General features: G+C 33.4%; 1 protein-coding gene across 1 annotated transcript in view; it reads left to right on the top strand.

Annotated features, from left to right (window-relative positions):
• Positions 1–17,163, top strand: part of CSMD1 (CUB and Sushi multiple domains 1) — a gene marked incomplete at both ends in the record, with an annotated part of 1,059,366 nt that overhangs the window by 915,385 nt on the left and 126,818 nt on the right. The window contains 4 exons of the mRNA XM_084202054.1: positions 222–318; positions 1,140–1,244; positions 10,414–10,532; positions 16,009–16,078. Coding sequence (XP_084058180.1) covers positions 222–318; positions 1,140–1,244; positions 10,414–10,532; positions 16,009–16,078 — 391 coding nt within the window. The remainder of the gene's footprint in view (positions 1–221; positions 319–1,139; positions 1,245–10,413; positions 10,533–16,008; positions 16,079–17,163) is intronic.

The following is a 17,163-nucleotide window of genomic DNA, read 5'->3' as shown; positions in this document are numbered from 1 at the left end:
AAAATTCTTCTTACTTACCTTGTGTCATATTTTCCAAGAGTTAATGCAAAAAATGAATATTGATTTTTCATTTCCATTCCTTTCACTGATGTGTCTTTTGTTTGGATCTCTTATTTTTATTTTCTTTGCTACGTGTTCTCTTTTCATTTTGCTGGTTTTAGAACATTTAAAGATGCACATGACTTTTTGGCCTAAAGAAGTTCTGTGGTCCTGTTTTATAGATCCAGGTCATCAGCTTTGCCACTGAACACAATTGGGACTCCCTTGAAATATACGATGGTGGAGATATGACAGCACCACGTCTTGGGAGCTTTTCAGGTTAGGATATGCCATGAATTAAAGTTACTGTTCTATATATATATATATCTATATATATACATGTCTTTATTTGCTCACACATATAGATAAGGAGTATATATTCATCATTTCTGATACCATTAGGAAATGTTCTTGGTTTGGGAGGAGACTTCCAGGCCGTGTAAGCGTGTCAATATTCAAATTCAAAGAGGTTTTCAGAAGAAAATAGGGCACTAAAAGATTTCACTTCAATTAGTGGAATTTAGTTCATAATACTTTCAAAAAAATCCTTTCTTTTATCTTTCCTGCCCCTCTCATAGAGGAGATATGCAGATATAAATTGGTACTGACATTCAAGGAGCTTCCCTTGATAGCTTTCACTTAATTTATCCTTATTAGCCTGCCTTTCTTATGAAAAAGGTGAAGCATTCAATCTTCATCTAAACTCACCAGACCTCACAGAACAAACCGATTTAATACAACTGGAATATAAAAAACCCAAGATAATCAGTTTTTTAAAATACGTCAAGCACATACACTTTTTCTCTTTATATGAGACTTTTTTATAGAAAGAGTGTGTTCTGTAAACCAAACCAAGAGAAAGGGATTAGGTCATGAATAATAACCCAGACTGATGATTACTGATCCTGCAACTTGAGGAGAAAACAAGGCAGAGCACAGCAGAGTATTTGATTCCCATCAAGAGAACGAGAAGAAAACAAGCCTGTCTGACTCAGGTTATGAGTCAGACAGGCTTGGTTATGTCCTGTCCTGGTTATGTATTTTCTGTATGAAACTCTGATCAGCATCCTATAGTTTATTCATAACTTTTATTTTTCCAGGTACAACCGTGCCAGCATTGTTGAATAGCACCTCCAATCAACTTTACCTTCATTTTCACTCTGACATTAGTGTGGCAGCAGCTGGTTTTCACCTGGAGTACAAAAGTAAGGCTCCTTGTTTTTTGACACTTATTCGGGAAAAGCATGCATATACAAAGGGAAACAGATATTTTACATTATTCTATTTGCTCTCTTGCTTGGTTGTTTCTTTTTTTCTGGCTACCAAGCCTTGTATAAGTGGTATCTATTAAACTGAAATTTTAAATGAAGTGACATTTGAAATTGATGGAAAGCAGCTTTCAAAAATTAGTGTCACATAACAAATCAACCTGGCAATTCATAACAGCATTTTTTAAATGTGAGGTTTAATATTGATGAGGGTTTTCTTAAGTTATTTCAGCTTAGTTTGGAAATTTAGGTGGCAAAAAAAAAAGTAGGAGTTAATTTTTCTGCCTGAAAATGGATACAACTGGAGAATATAATATATTTTTTCTTATTAATATGTGCATATATTGATACCTTGTAGTTCTTTTCTTTTCTTCAAATTATTTTCTCTCAGCTTGCGGTAATTGCAAAAAAAAACATTTAATTCCAGAGCTACAAGAAAACACAACAGTTATTTTGGTAAATCATTGGTGATAAAACCAGAATGATCTAAGAATTTTCATGGCAAATTCTGCTATATATCAACTTTTTATATGTTTTCTGAGAAACTGCATTCTAAAATACAGCGATGTGGAGTTATAAACATAGTGGATTACTTCATATAATCATATTTAATTCAAATAAATTTTGTAATATTCCATCTCTCCAAAACTTAAAATCCTATCGAGTAATAGTAAATTCAGTACATGTGCTTGCTTAGACAGTTAATGTGATTTTAATTGGAAGTAGGTATTGCTAAGAATAGTCTACTATTTAAGAAGTACTATGATGAGTTGACTGTCTGATGAGTGCTTAGATGAAGGTCACAAAGTAAATCCTTATAATTTATGCAGCATCCTCTCTTTTTTCAAAGGCCATTAAAGAATTTTCTTTAAAATGGAGTTAGATTTTATATTTCATTGAGTCCAATAATAATATCTAAAAATGGTAATGTTGGTTTTAATGTTTTGAAGAAGTGCACATAAGTAAGTAAACATGGACGATTTTTAATAAGTTCTATTTGGGATTGAGATAAAAAATTGTAAAGAAAATATAAAGCTGCACAGAATTTTGAAAGACTAGATTTTACGCTCATTATAAATATTTGAATATGGCTGTAGTCACAAGATAGTCCTATGTTTCATTTAATTCCCTGCATAGTTCAAGCATTTATATGCATGCATGTTGTATGGGTTATTTTGATACAATCATTCTAGTGGTGATGTAGAATGAAAATATGAATATTATCTCTGCAGGAATTTTTTTAGAATCCACTATTTTGAGAAAGAGTTTTTTTGTTTGGTTGGGCTTTTTTTGTCTGGAAACTCCTCCTCCACAGTTTTCCCTCCTCCAGAGTTTTCTCTTTCACCTACAGTGAAAGTATAATTCCATGTGAAGCATAAAGAAGTACACATTAAATCTAGAAAGTCATAGAATGAACATTTTAAATTTTTTATATTTTACTGTATCAGTTTTATTTTCTCTGAAAGTCAACTCCTGAAAAAGCCTGTTCTGTTAACAATAAAATCACTTAGATTTATACTTTTGTTTGTCTCTTAATTGCCAATTTCCCCACTGTGCTCCATTAAGGCATCTATTGGACTTCAGTGGTGCTAATATTTCAAGGCCAGTGTTTCTTAGAAGGGCACCACAGTACAGGCCAAGGTAGCAATGTTGAGCATTTAGAGCTTTGTTAGCTATTCTGTTGATAGTCTGACAGGCAAGAAAAGAATTTGTTTCTTAAGTGGCTGCATGGTCTCTGCAGGGCTAGTAGGAGTACAGTACATCTCTGTGTGACTGAACACTGAAACTGGGCAAGGTCCCACAGCAAGAATTTACAGCTTTATATTGAGCAGTCATCTTTTCAGATCAAGTAAAAAAGCAGGGAAGGAAATACTTTTCTGTGCAGATATTGCTAGTATTTGATTATGAATTCTGAAGTCTCTGATTTTTATTATGATTATGATTATTAATTCTGAAGTCTCCCTAATATTTGAAGCAGCATCTGAAAAATAAATACCTTTGGTTCAGAAGTCAATCTGAAATTTGGAATAAAATATCATTTTGCTGAATGATAAAGAAAACACAAAAAGATCAGCTATCTGGGAAAAAAGCATTCAACATGAAATACTATGTTAGAACATCAGATACTTTCAATAAATGTAAAAAAATTAAAGGAGAAATAGATTAATAGTCATAGAGAATATGCTGTTTTAAGGGACCCATCGGGATCACTGAATCTAACTCCTGGCCCTGTTCACCTGCATTGTTTGTTTATCCCTTGATTCTTTCTAGATAAAATGCTTTGCAAATGTAACTTTCAAGTATAATCAACTCCTAAAAATGAGATCAAGCTATAAAAAAGTTTCCAAAGGAAGGTTGTGAGGACAGTGAAGGGCCTTGAGGGGAAGCTCTGTGAGGAGCAGCTGAGGTCACTTGGTCTGTTCAGCCTGGAGGGGACTGAGGGGAGACCTCACTGCAGTTACAGCTCCTTGGGAGGGGAGGAGGAGGGACAGACCCTGATCTCTGCTCTGTGGTGACAGTGACAGGACCTGAGGGAATGGCCTGAAGTTGTGTCAGGGGACATGTAGGTTGGATATTAGGAAAAAAATTTTCACACAGAGGGTATTTGGGCACTGGAGCAGCTCCCCAGGGAAGTGGTCACAGCACCAAGCCTGACAGAGCTCAATAAGTGTTTGGAGAATTGTCTCAGTCACACCATAGGAGTCTTGGGATGTCCTGTGCAAAGCAAAAAGTTGGATATGATGCTCCTTTTGGGTCCCTTCAAAACAAGCATATTCTATGAATCTGTGATGTAATTAATTCTCTAGGGGAGAGACAGTTAGGAATTAGAGTGAAGACAATTAGTTTTCCTACTATAGATACTAACAGAAAATATGCATTCACAATAAGAAGCTGTTCAACACCTTGAGTCCAAATTTGTAAGTCAAATTCTACATTAGCAGACTACAGCAGGGAGAGAAGACATAAGGTGGACCTAGTAGTGTTTAATCTAGCCTTACCTTTTACATAATTTAAAAATTTGAGTAGTAGCTGAAACTGCTATAAACTAACCATTACAGTATTCTGCAGAACCCTGATATCTTTATATAAAAAGTCTTCATTACAGCATTATAAAGTGAGAATTATTTAGGAACCTTCCCTTCATCCCAGAAAAAATTTTAAGGAGCAAGGTGCAACAGAGAGTGTCTTTAAGACACTACTAAATTGTTTACTCACAATAAAAATTATGCCTCTACAACTTGCACATCATATTTTAGAATACATGGAGAATTATTTCTATTTAGAAGATATTTCACCCATGTAAGTGCTATAAACATGCCTGAGTTTGGATCACTATTTTAGGGAAAAGCTCAATAAGATATATTTAATTTGCTATCATTTGATCACATATCTTATATTGCACACTGTATATTGTTTTAAAATAACTTTATAGAAATTCATAAATACTTTATGCAAGCTTCAGCCACTGATGAAAACTTATTCAAATAGTAAATATTTCAAGATAATTTAAATGTTTGAATAAGAATAGTTTTATTTCTTGAAATATTTTCTTCCTTTTAATAATGTTTTTCTCTTGCCCAGTCCATTTGCAGGATTTTTCTATGTATGTCTTTATTTTCATGGGAAGGATCTGGACAGTCTGCTCCTGCAAACCTAATACTATGTCTAATCTAGGCAGTGCATAGGTTTCCTTTGTAGCCTTCAAAAACGCACAAGTCTTAAGGCAAATGATGTAACTTTGTCATTTACTTTAGGATGTTTTTGTTTTAGACATCAAGAATGTAAAAGTTCATTTGCCCGGGTTAAGTGGTCCACTGAATTTGTACCTTATTGTCAGATTGATTACGTAGATTTTTTTTTTGTTTGTTTCATTGTGATTTGTTTGTTTTGCTCTTTTATTTGTTTGGGTTTTTGTTTTATTTTGTTTTTCAAGTCTAATATGCAACCTCATATTAAAAGAAATAATTGGTCAGTGCTTTAGAAAAATTTCCTTGTGGTCACAACAGAATTGTAAGTATTGTTGAGGGCTACTATGTGATGTTTCCTGTTATTTCAGAAGGGCTGTGGGTTTTAAACTGGTTGCAGCAACCTATAGTTAACAAAGCACTAAAGTACACAACAGGTTACTGCAGAAAAGATAAGAATTACTCATTTAACTAATCCTTCATATTCAAGTGCCAGAATCAATACCAAACATAATTATTTTCACTACTACCATAAGTCAAATCAAAGAGTGTTTTGTTGCATTCCTAATATGTACAACAGTAGGAAGAATAAATATCCCTGTTATTTATTGAATTGATTTCAATTTAATGAATGAAGGAATCAAGTACCCAAATGGTTTGTTCTGGAAATGTGACTGTTTAATTCCGCTGCATTTGTGGCAACTATTCTTTTATGTTTCATCTTAAAACATCATGCATTTATTCAGGGGTAGTTTAAATGTTTTCCTTAATATTCAAACTAATGAAAAAATAAAAATTCTGGAAATAATGATTGTTTTTCTCAGCATGCTGCTTGAACTTCTCAGTTGAAGTCAAGTTTGTTTTAGTGAAAACTGAATGTATGCTGAATATTGGTATATATGTTTAGGCTACCTTTTCAAATGTCTATAAGTATCTATCTATCTATCTATCTATCTATCTATCTATCTATCTATCTATCTCCAAATTGAGGGATTAGAATTAAATTTTTCAGTAAAAATGTTCTTTTATGCAATCAATATTTTAATACTGTAATCCAGCTCTATTATCTTGAATTAGGATATATGGCACAGGTCAGCATCACTGATTTTGTAGCTTTTAGTTTACTGCTCTACCAAGATTATGCACTATATATGAGAACATACTCTTACTTTTAACCAACATCTCCTTTTCTGAAGCCACTCTATCATGTCTTTTCAAGTGTTAAAGGTTCTTGGCAGCTGAAATAAAGGCTTCTAGTAAGGGTACTAGAGAGAAATTGACTGTCTTTTGTAGTACTTCTCTATCATGAAGATATCTAATAAATTAAAAGATAAAAACCAGACTAGCAGAGAAGAAAATATATTCTTCCAAGTAACATATTGTATTTCACACGTCCAGTTTAAGATTTTTCATGCAATTTGGATTTTAATGCTGCTCTTCAGTGCAAGTTTTTTCTGTTTCCCTGTGTTAAAGCAGGTGTGAATCATAAACATGCCATTTTTAATTTAGCAGGTCCTGATCCTGTCAGTATATCTGTGCAACTTACTAGATGTTGACAAGAGTCTGACCTCTCTGCAGTAATTCATTGAGATAAGGACATTTTCTAGGCTGGTGTCTGAAGCATGAAGTTTTAAAAGGGACAGCTTGGATTTTGATATATACCATCATCAAAATGGAAAGAACAATTCACTCCAGCTTGATGTTTGTGATGTAGTAAAGCATAATATGTTTCCATTAGCTGCATAGGGTGGGAGGAATTCTAAAAAGAAAGCCTGATGACTTTTGGTCCAGCTGTCAAGACATTCTTGTGTTGTCCAGTTCTCAGCTTTCTGAAATGGACACTAATGGGCATTCACATTGTCAGATATGCCAGCAAGGATTTTCTTTCTGCCTGCAGTGGCAGTGATGTTTGGACAGAATTTGAGGTAATTGTAGGCATGGATATAATTATGTAAGTAAAGCATATTTGTCTTATGCCACAGCAGAGTCAAGAAAGTGTTTAGCAAACAGTAAGTGGAAGAAGGTCAGGGACAGGGTTATCACTCTAGACATTGATGTGTTCTATTTTGTACTGCATAGCAAAAGCTGATCTCTGAAAAGCATGCACTTAAGAAATCCTTGCTCCTTTTTGGATTGCTTGGACTTGACATTTAACATGTTTTCCCTGTATTAGTGACTGTTCACATACAACCTAGTTTAATAATGTATTTCTGAGTCTCTGAATATTTAAGATTCCAAGTTTGTCCTCAGACACCAGAATTTGTTTGCTTTCTCTCAAGCATTCTTTTGATGTTTGGACCTGTTCTAATGAAATTGATTTTCAAACTACACTGGGGTAGTATTATGGAATGGTTAGAATAACAGAGATTTGAGGATTCAGAATAGTATTTGATTCTGCTTTCAACTTTATCTTGATTTTGGGATGGTAATATTGCTTCTTAATATCAGGTATATCAAAGGAATTCAAAGTTTTTTTATGATATTCTGATAGAATATTCTATAATTTGCGTCATTTTTCAGACCAAAGAAGTAGTATATACAAAATGTTATGAAAAATAAAAGCAGCAAGCAGAAAAAAGTTTTTTGCTTAATTATTAGGATCTGTTAAAGATAAATACACAGTATACTACAATATCAGTTACATAGAAAGTTAATTTGAAGGTTTTCAATTGATCATAGTCTGTTTAAATTCTGTATGCTATTTGACCAATGATGGAATGAGCTATATAACAAGCACAATTTTAGTGTTGCTTTGCAGCCACTGTTACAGCTGTTTCTGTAACTCAGAAAAATATGTAAAAGTAACTGCAGCCCAGTTACTCTCAACATACAGGAATGCTGAGTTCCAAAATGCAAATTTCTTGATAACAGGAAATGAACTTCAAATTTTTATTCACAGAATTCAGCAAGTAGATTCATAACTGTAAGCTATTTGGTCACTGTGTCTTTGTTAGTTGCGTATTTGTTTGATAACAGTTACCTTGGAGGAGATATTTTTAAATTTTATTTTCTATTCAAGAGTGAGAAGGGTTAGAAAATGCAGAAATAAGCATTGATTTTCTTCAGTTACATCTGATCACTGGATTTGTAAATTAGAGAACAGCAGTCTGTATATGATACTTTGAATTACTGAGATGAGGCATTGCACCTCACTTAATGCTGAAACAGTTTGTGTGAATGTATATCACAGCTTTACTCAAAGGAACTTTCCAGATACAAATACTTTTATGGTATTGTGGAATACAGACTGATTGACCAAAAGAATGATACTAGTTAACCTGCAGCAAAACCTAAACCACTGAAGTTAATGGTAATATCTTCATGATTATTTGGAACATTGCAGTTCCACCACATAGTGACCACACATGAGATTCCTAGTGGCCATGGAAAGTCACCGTAACATCATTTGAAAGTTGATTATATTGGAAGAATATCAAAATGTGGAAATTCTGCGATAGAAATTTCTGAAAATCTTTAAAGTACATTTAGATATTTTCCTAAATTATAACTTCCAGTACACAAAATAACTGCTTCAGGGAGGTCCCTTTATTTGCAACTATTAAATAATTCTTTATTTGATAATTTGAAATTTTTTTGTTTGATACCTCTTGCATCATTTGTTATGAAGCCTATACTTCATACCTTGATGGTTTTCACTCAAAATTAGAATGGCTTGTCATTATCTTCATTCCTGATAAAAGTGAAATATAGTAAAACTGAAGGGCACAGGACTAAAAAGGAACATTCCGAACTTAGAACTTAATTTCAGGAAAGAAAAAAAAATGGCACAGCAATCCCAATTTCCTGTGAAAGTATAAAAGCTATTTCAGACTTCCATGTGCTTTATTAGGAAAAATATATTTACTTCAGCTAAAACTTAAAAGACTGGAAATGTGTGAAATTTTTATTTGTGCATTTAATATTTTTAAGGCATTTATATTTGAGTGATGAAAAGTACATGTGTAAAGGTTTATGGCATAAAGTTAGAACCATATCTGTATGAAAATGTGCGATCAACATTACCTGTAAGAAAATTATATTTCCCTAGAAAGGCTAGGGTCTAAGTGAAAATTATCAGACATTTTTTTATTATGAACTATCTGGAACAACAGACTAAGATGTCATGTATCAGAATGAAGTCAAATAGAATGCAATTTCTGTACTAAACACAGTCCAATTGCATGTACTGTCACCAAACAGGTTAGATTTCATAGGAAGATATTGAGAGTAGTAGTCAGGGTTTTTTTTTCATACAACTGAATTGAAGGATGGACAGGATCACGTTCAGCAAAGTGTCATGTTTCTCTGCTCTTTACGGAATTTTGTTCTAATAAATTCTCAAAATATCTTCTCACACATTGTGGAAATAATTTCCATTCTGTTTTGTCTTCTACAGATCATATTTTCATGAAACATAAAAACTGCATAATGATGTTTCAGGAGTAATTTTCTCAAATAAATAAGTCAACAATTAAAATTGTATTTTAGACAGATATTTGACTTCACAGAAGGTTTTTCACATAAGGGGAATGAGATTCTGTTGTCAGACCATGAACTTACAAATTGATTCTTCTGGTCCGTGTGTTTGCAACGAAAATCTTAAAAGCACAGAATTTCTTAATCCAATCTCCTGTTTGTCAACTGCCTTGTTCATTTCGAGTATTTTCACTTAGTTGGAAAAGCTGATATTTAATTTCCAGTAGCGCTGACTAGTGAATTCCTTAGGTAGCACACAAAGAAAAAATAGTGATATGCATTTGACAAAAAGCAGAATTTTGTACTTTAGGTTACCAAATTAGGTGAACAAATTTGAGAAATTACTAATCATGGAGAATCTTTGTTAAAATAATTTTTTTTTTCTCCCACATGACTTAAAAATAATTAACAGAGTATCCAGTAATACTTATGCAGAGATTTAGGTTTGGGTTAAAGTACTAAATTTCAGTCTCTAAACATCTTTATAGTCCATGGAGTTGCCTAAAAATAAGGAACCATCAATAAATTCTGCTCATTTGTTTTTGAGATGAGAGAATATGCATAAAGTGTATTCCCTCTTTCTTTCTCCACTTCCTTCACAAGGATAAGAAAAGATTAAAGAACCCCAATAAAGCAAAATGGCAAACAAATAAAATCCAGGATTTTTAACAAACTAAGATCATAATACTGCTTTGGAGACTATAAAATTGTGTAGTGTGTCATAGCAATGTGACCTGGTGACTGGTCACATCTTTGTGCTGCAGCCATACAGTTCTGAAAACGTCTGTGTTTTAAACAAAATTTCAGTTTATTGTTGAAATAAATTCTTAATTAATGTTTTCTTAAATACCTATAGTTCTGTGGAAATAATTCATTCAGGCAGAGAATATCAATGAAGACCTGCTGTCTAATGTTTTTTCAATCTTTGTCTTTACTTTTTCCAGCTGTAGGCCTTGCTGCCTGTCCAGAACCAGTAATTCCTAGCAATGGGATCAAATCAGGAGATAGATATATGGTGAATGATGTTTTGTCATTTCAGTGTGAGCCAGGATATACATTACAGGTATTTCTTTCTTTCTTTTTTCTTTGAATAATACACTGTGGAATGATTGCAATAAAATGCCAAGAGACCTGTCCAAAACATATTCTAATGAAGAGTCTGTAGTGTGTACATAGAGATGATTTAGGTAGAGCCGATGTGAGTGCTCCCAAATTATAACACTACAAATGTATGGCACTTCTATCCCTCAATAAATCTCGGCTGGGAAATTCTGTCTTAGATCAACATACCATTCAGCAGTAAAGGCCATCAAAATGGACATTGAAATAACATGGATAAAATCTTTTCTCTAGAAAATTGTTATACTACTATACTATAGAGTACTGTGTTTTTTGTTTTTGGGGATTGATTTATCTAGATGAAATGTTAGTGTAGAAATACAGTGTGGGACTTCATATTCTGCTTATGAATTGTGGAATTTAATTTCTAAAGTAAATTTTATTAATGCTAAATCTACTCTTAAAAATTTTTCATGGGAAAGTATTAGAAACTATTTCACTGACTGGGGATGTTCTCTGTTCACACACTGGTTTAGTTTCCCATGGTAGACATATGATTGAGGAGCTCTTTGTAAATTTTTCAGCACTCTGTCAATCTAAGACTGGAACCTCTTTCCTCGCTAGTTTCTCAAATTTGTTTAAATGTAATCAACTGCTGGTAAAATACATTGAGAACACCTGAGTTCAGAAAGTTTTGCTTGGCAATAGGTCCCAGCCAAGACAGTGTAAAACCTGTATTAGAGAAGGCAAAGCATCACAACTTCTGTTCCTTACAATGATAAAGTTCCCCATCTAAGGACTACCAATTCAGAGTTCCACCAACATATATAGGATATTTCTTTGGTCTCCGTATTTCCTACCATTCTTCTAAAATTCTTGCAGGATTCAGACTAAGCATCTTGCCTCTAGGCTGGTTGTGGGAACATTTGCACATGAATTTCTCTCTAGATAGCCAGGGATATGTTTACCTTTTCAGTCATGTATGGAAGGTATAGGTCAAGTATTTAAACTAATTCATTCTTTTTACTTGCATTGCATGACATGAAACAACCTGCATTGGAAGCATTCCGTATCCATAGAAAAAAAAAAATTTTGTTATACAAGTATCCTGCTAATTGGAAGATTCGACTTGAGGATGACAAAGCCGATTCTCCATCTGCCCTGAGCACTCATTGCTTATTTAACAGTTTGTGAATTACTTAAACGCAAGCTGATTGTTTATATATGAACTACTTAAACGTTTTTTCTTTCAAAATTAATATTATTTTGAAAATACCTAATGGTATAAACCCATTAACTTTTAGAGTTTTTACCTTCATTTTCTCTACTTCATATTTTCCTTACAGTATCATTTGTAGTTAGCATGTCAGTAAGAAATGAGAGATTTGATAACATTTTTATGACATGGCCCCTTCAGAAGGATGATCTGTCATTCAAACTGACACCAAAATAGTTTCACACTTTCATTGAAAGACCTCTATTAAGCGATTAAGTTTTCTATTTCAAAGTAGCATTAAACTAAGTAAATAATGAAAGGATATATTATGTGTCTATACCTATGTTGCTATAGCTGAGGCAAAGATATAGGAACTGAAATTTCACCTTCAGCACAATTTATTTATTGAAACAACATGCTGGCATGCTTTTGGCCTAGCTGGAATATAACAGTAGTAATTGTTACAAGCCAGAGACTATTCCTTATATGCAGTTTGTATCATGGAACTTTTTTTGGAGATGAATTCATAAGAAAAAAGTTAGAAGGCAGATATACAAAGAACTGTGCATTTGTGCTCAATGCTACACACTTCCATTAGTATAGATGTAGCTTATATGTTCTTTTAGGGCTTTTTTGTATGCATTGAGCTAAATTTAGCATTATTCATCTGTAGATTCAGGACAGTCTATTTCAATGCAGAATCTATCTGAAAGTCAGCCTGTAATAAACTTGGGTGCACAAAAATAATATAATTGTATTTTTAGAGTTGTTGGATTAAAAGAAAGTAATCTTTTTTTTTGCCTTTTTCTTTTTTTGAGAACGTTTTCTATTTTGAATATTTGTAGAAAAGTTATGTGCAATTCTTTATATATTTTCATTCAGTTCTTTATGGTGAAAGGATCAAGATCTGCTGGTAGGGCTGGTATATAATTGCAAAGAGGTATTTGTTTAGTTCCTCATTGCTGTGATCCAGGTCACTGCTTCTGAGCTGTTATGACTGAAATATATTTAGGCAAACATCTGATTTATGGCTAAGCTTATTTCCTATCAAATCGCTGCTATGTTATAGCAGCAATTTGATAGGAAATAAGTGAAAAAACTAAGCCTATACTAATGGTTTCCTATGGAGATGGAATAACATATAACACAATTAATTTAATATAAAAACCAGCTATCTAATCTCAATCAACTGTTTAGATTTTCATTGTGACACTAGAGATAATCAGCCATACTCCTCCAAGGACTGATTCATACTAAGATTTTGTGTTAGAACAGGGACTTTACTCTTAAAGTATCATTCTCCATCAGTAATATCAAAAGGTTAACACAGGTATCAAACTTGAAACTGCTTAGATTTATTGGGGTGACCTCTACTTGTATTGCCCATCATATTGCAGGCTTTTTTATCCCTACCTTTTTCAACTTATAGAAATGTCTAAATCTTGCATATTGAAAAAAGGGCATCATTATTCAGTTTTTGATTACATGGATCAGAAATGGATACATGCTTAATATACAGCATCATCAAATATTTTGTCCATACTTAAAATAGTACCTGTGAAACATTGATGTGGAGTGATAACAGTAGAATGTGAATACTTCAGAAGTGGATGGAATAAGTACAGCAAACCTTTTGAAGATACACATTGTTAGCCCTGGCTTGATGTTTTGGACCTATTCTTACTTACAAAACAATCAGAATGCAAGTTCATAAATACAATATTATTATAACATAATGATGCATTTGTGAAGAAGAGAGCTGCACACAAATAAAATTCTCATCTGTATTAAAGCTAAATTTCAATACACTGGGTATATCAATATCACAAGACCATATAATGTCTTTTGTCTATATGCAGGTCTTATCTGTAGCCCTTTCATATGACTAACTGGACTTTTTTCTATATACTTACAGGGATTCTATTATAAAATATTTTCTTAAAATTTCATAACATATTGTTCCTTAGCTGTACATATTCCAACTGTAAACCTCTTTTTCAATACATCTAAAAATTTAATACTAGCTGTGGAAGCTGACATATGTAAAACCTAGTTCCATGAGCTTGTTCAAAGTGTAAAACAAAGATCTTCAATATCTGAATTCAATAGAAAAGAGTTTGAATATTTTCAAAATATTGATTAAAATTGCTATGCTGTATGGACTCTACTGTAAGAAAGTGCATGCATATCTATATTTTTATAGCATGGTAGTCAGACAGGATGAGTAAAATAGGAACCGAATTAAAAAGAAATAATAATGAAAATAGTGTTCCATGAGGCACAGTATGTTTCCTATTCAACAAATATAGACCAGCATAACTTTTTGTAATCTTTTTTTTCTTTCTCTTTAGCTGTGAATTTATCCTCAATCTTTAGAGAACATATTCACAGCTAGCAATAACAATCAGCTGTGGATTAGTTTATAATTGAGACTTACCAGAAAAGTCATAGAGCTCAAACTACTACCTGGAGATGCATAAGAAACATAATTGCTAGCTGTAGGATTAAGTGTCTCCCCAGAGGAGGGAACTTTAAAAGACTGAAATCAGAGTGTGCTCTTGTTGGAAAAAGCTTGAAGCTAGAGGAATCATTTAATTTTATTTTTCAAAAGATCTTTTATAGGCTATTTTATGTTTTTCCTGACTGTGGTAGTTAAATTACGTCTTCCCCCTTGACTCACATCAGAGACAGGCAATCACAGAAAACTAGAAAAAGAGAATAAAAGAAAACAATGCAATCTTGGAAGACTAGAAAGAGGGAGTGAAACAGGGAATATTGCATTAATTAAATTATTCAAAATCTCATCCATTTTGCAAGTAACTAAGAGGACACAGTAAGTGCATGCACTTTTTTTCCGTTAAAAATGTACCTTTTAAGAAAAAGATTTTTATTGAATTATCAATTTGGAGTGTTTTTAGAAGAAAAAGACTAATTTATTTTCATTATTTTAGTGAAAACTGATCCTTTTTTCCTTCCAAGTAATTTTCTGCATGTGTTTCAGTTTGGCTTTCAGAACATCATTGCCTAAATATGCTTAACTAAATGATTAATAAAAGGAGTTTTATTCCATGCGGTTCTATGTGAACTTTATTCAAGGTAGAGCATAAACATTCAAAATGGTGTGGAAGAAATATCATCAAATGGATTTTCTTTTCCTGCAGTTTTCCTATTCTTTTTTTTTCTTATTTTTATGAGATTATGATTGCTATAGACAAATAATATTTAAATAAATCATCGTATTATATTGATAAAATGTGCTGCCTTACTAAATTTTAGACTCATGATACAGCTGATAAAAATAAAATAGGGGTGTTAAGTGACTAGCACGAGTTTTTATGCCCAAATGATCAAAACAGAAAGTAAACCTTGTTCTCAGTCCTGTGTCTCAATCTTTGTATCAGTTGCTCTCACTCCTGCCAGTTTATTCAGCTTTTGCATTTCAGCAGCAGAATGCATAACCTGAGTATCTCAAAGGACAGAATTGACAAAAAAGAAGACTTTTTCTGCTACTGTTTAACAGTTTGAACTGTTCCTAGGGAAAACAAGTTGGGAGCATTTTGGTCCTAGGCAGTCACCCTGAGGTATGTGGGATTAGACTGTGCAAGTTACAGCCATGTCTTGATTTACTTCCTGCCACCACAGGAGTTTGCTTGGTTCTTGTGATTTTTCTTAAAAATAGATGGAGTAAATTAAACATGACAGCTATATAAAGAGGCACTTGTATTTCTGCAGCTGTCTGCCAAGATGTTGGATGAATGCAGCGGGTCATGCTGTGAGGCCATGTGAGAGGTCAAGGTCTGCTGCTGTTTGTTGATGACAGTCTTGGCATGGTCCACATTGAACATCTATAGCAAGTAGATGAGGAACCAATTCCTCTTCGTGTCTGTAGTGATCATGCAGAGCAATGGTGGATTCACTACAGATTGCAGCACAAAACTCAACCACTATGCTTGCACTGTAGATGGAATACACTGGAATTGAAACAGGCAATGAACTAATCAGATGAGAGCACATAGTTGGCTGTTTCTACTTTTAAGAAATTTTCAAGTTACCAGAGGAAGGGTGTTTTAGAATATTTATCCAATAGAAAAATAAGAGCATAAAACTATTTGAAAATAGAGTTTCATTCAAAAATTATTATGTAGTTGGCTGAAATAAGAACATACACTGATTAGATTATCCAGGAGGCCCTGTGTAGCTTTGTCTTTCAGGAAAGTCCCATAAATTAGTATCTGTAATCTGATGTTTTGCCCTTTCCAAACAGGGCCGTTCTCATATTTCTTGTATGCCAGGAACAGTTCGACGCTGGAACTATCCATCTCCTCTCTGCATTGGTATGGAAATCCGTTTTCAGTTTTCTGACCATCAATCATAAGAAACTCCTGACCTTGTCATGCCCATTGTTCCTCAACTTAATTCTGCTTCATTCAAAACTTTTCTGAGTTTCTATTTGTATCTATGAAATATGGGAAAAAAATAATATTTTTCTCTATAAATGGTTGAATGCTTTTTTTAAAAAATATTGTGAGAGTGGGCAAAGGAGGAAACCCATATGTTAACCATTGTTACCTTTTCATGAATAATCTGCTTTGAATCAGGCTGAATCTTCTTCATGATGTTAAGAGATTCCTTTTGCAGCATGCTCAGATTGGAAAATTTAGGAGTCAGGCAGTTCTGCAGGGCACCTAGGAGATTTCCTAAAGAAGCAGGCAGTGGAGAGCAGCTCTGAAGCCAAGCCTTCGGGGGTGGTGGAATGAAAAGGAATTTTAGGGATCCAGAAAAGACTGGCTCTTTTCATCTGAGAAAGCTGTAAAATTATGCTGAGTTGAAAAGTAAAGCTAAAAAGTATTTTCCTTTTAGTACATTTAGACCTTAGCCAAACAGATCTGAGTTTTCTGTATGTAGAAAATAATCTTCTGCAGTACATTTTCTTGATTAGACAAAATTATAGAGAGCCAAGATTCTGCTGTATTTTGGTATGCTTATTTCAAGAAAAAACAGGAAGTGACGGGTGAGAAGCACAGGTCCATCATAATGTACTGTCACTTTAGCATTGAAATACATTCTTCAGTGAATGCTTTTAATTTTAATACTCAATCAGCAAAAGCTGTTCCTATTAGTTTCATATCTAAGAGGAATTCAAAATATTGGGATGACACTGTACAACACTAATGTGAAATAGATCCCTTGTCAAGTTGATCCCATGCATTATTTTCTATTGCCTACTTCTACAAAAGGAGTCAATTTTGATTGATGTGAAGGCAGTGCATTTCCTTCCAATCAGTTTTAGAAATGGAAAATGTATTCAAGGATGGGTGTTTTGGGTTTTGGACACTTCTGTTGTTTTTTTTCTTTTCATGGTAACTTTATGTTTCACCTTGCATACTAAATATAGTTCCTTCTTAAAAACATTGATCTT

The sequence above is a fragment of the Fringilla coelebs genome, assembly GCF_963513975.1.
Source record: "Fringilla coelebs genome assembly, chromosome: 3".
In the NCBI taxonomy this organism is placed as follows: domain Eukaryota; kingdom Metazoa; phylum Chordata; class Aves; order Passeriformes; family Fringillidae; genus Fringilla; species Fringilla coelebs.
The sequence above is the reverse complement of the archived record's forward strand: the minus strand, read 5'-3'. Positions and strand labels throughout refer to the sequence as shown.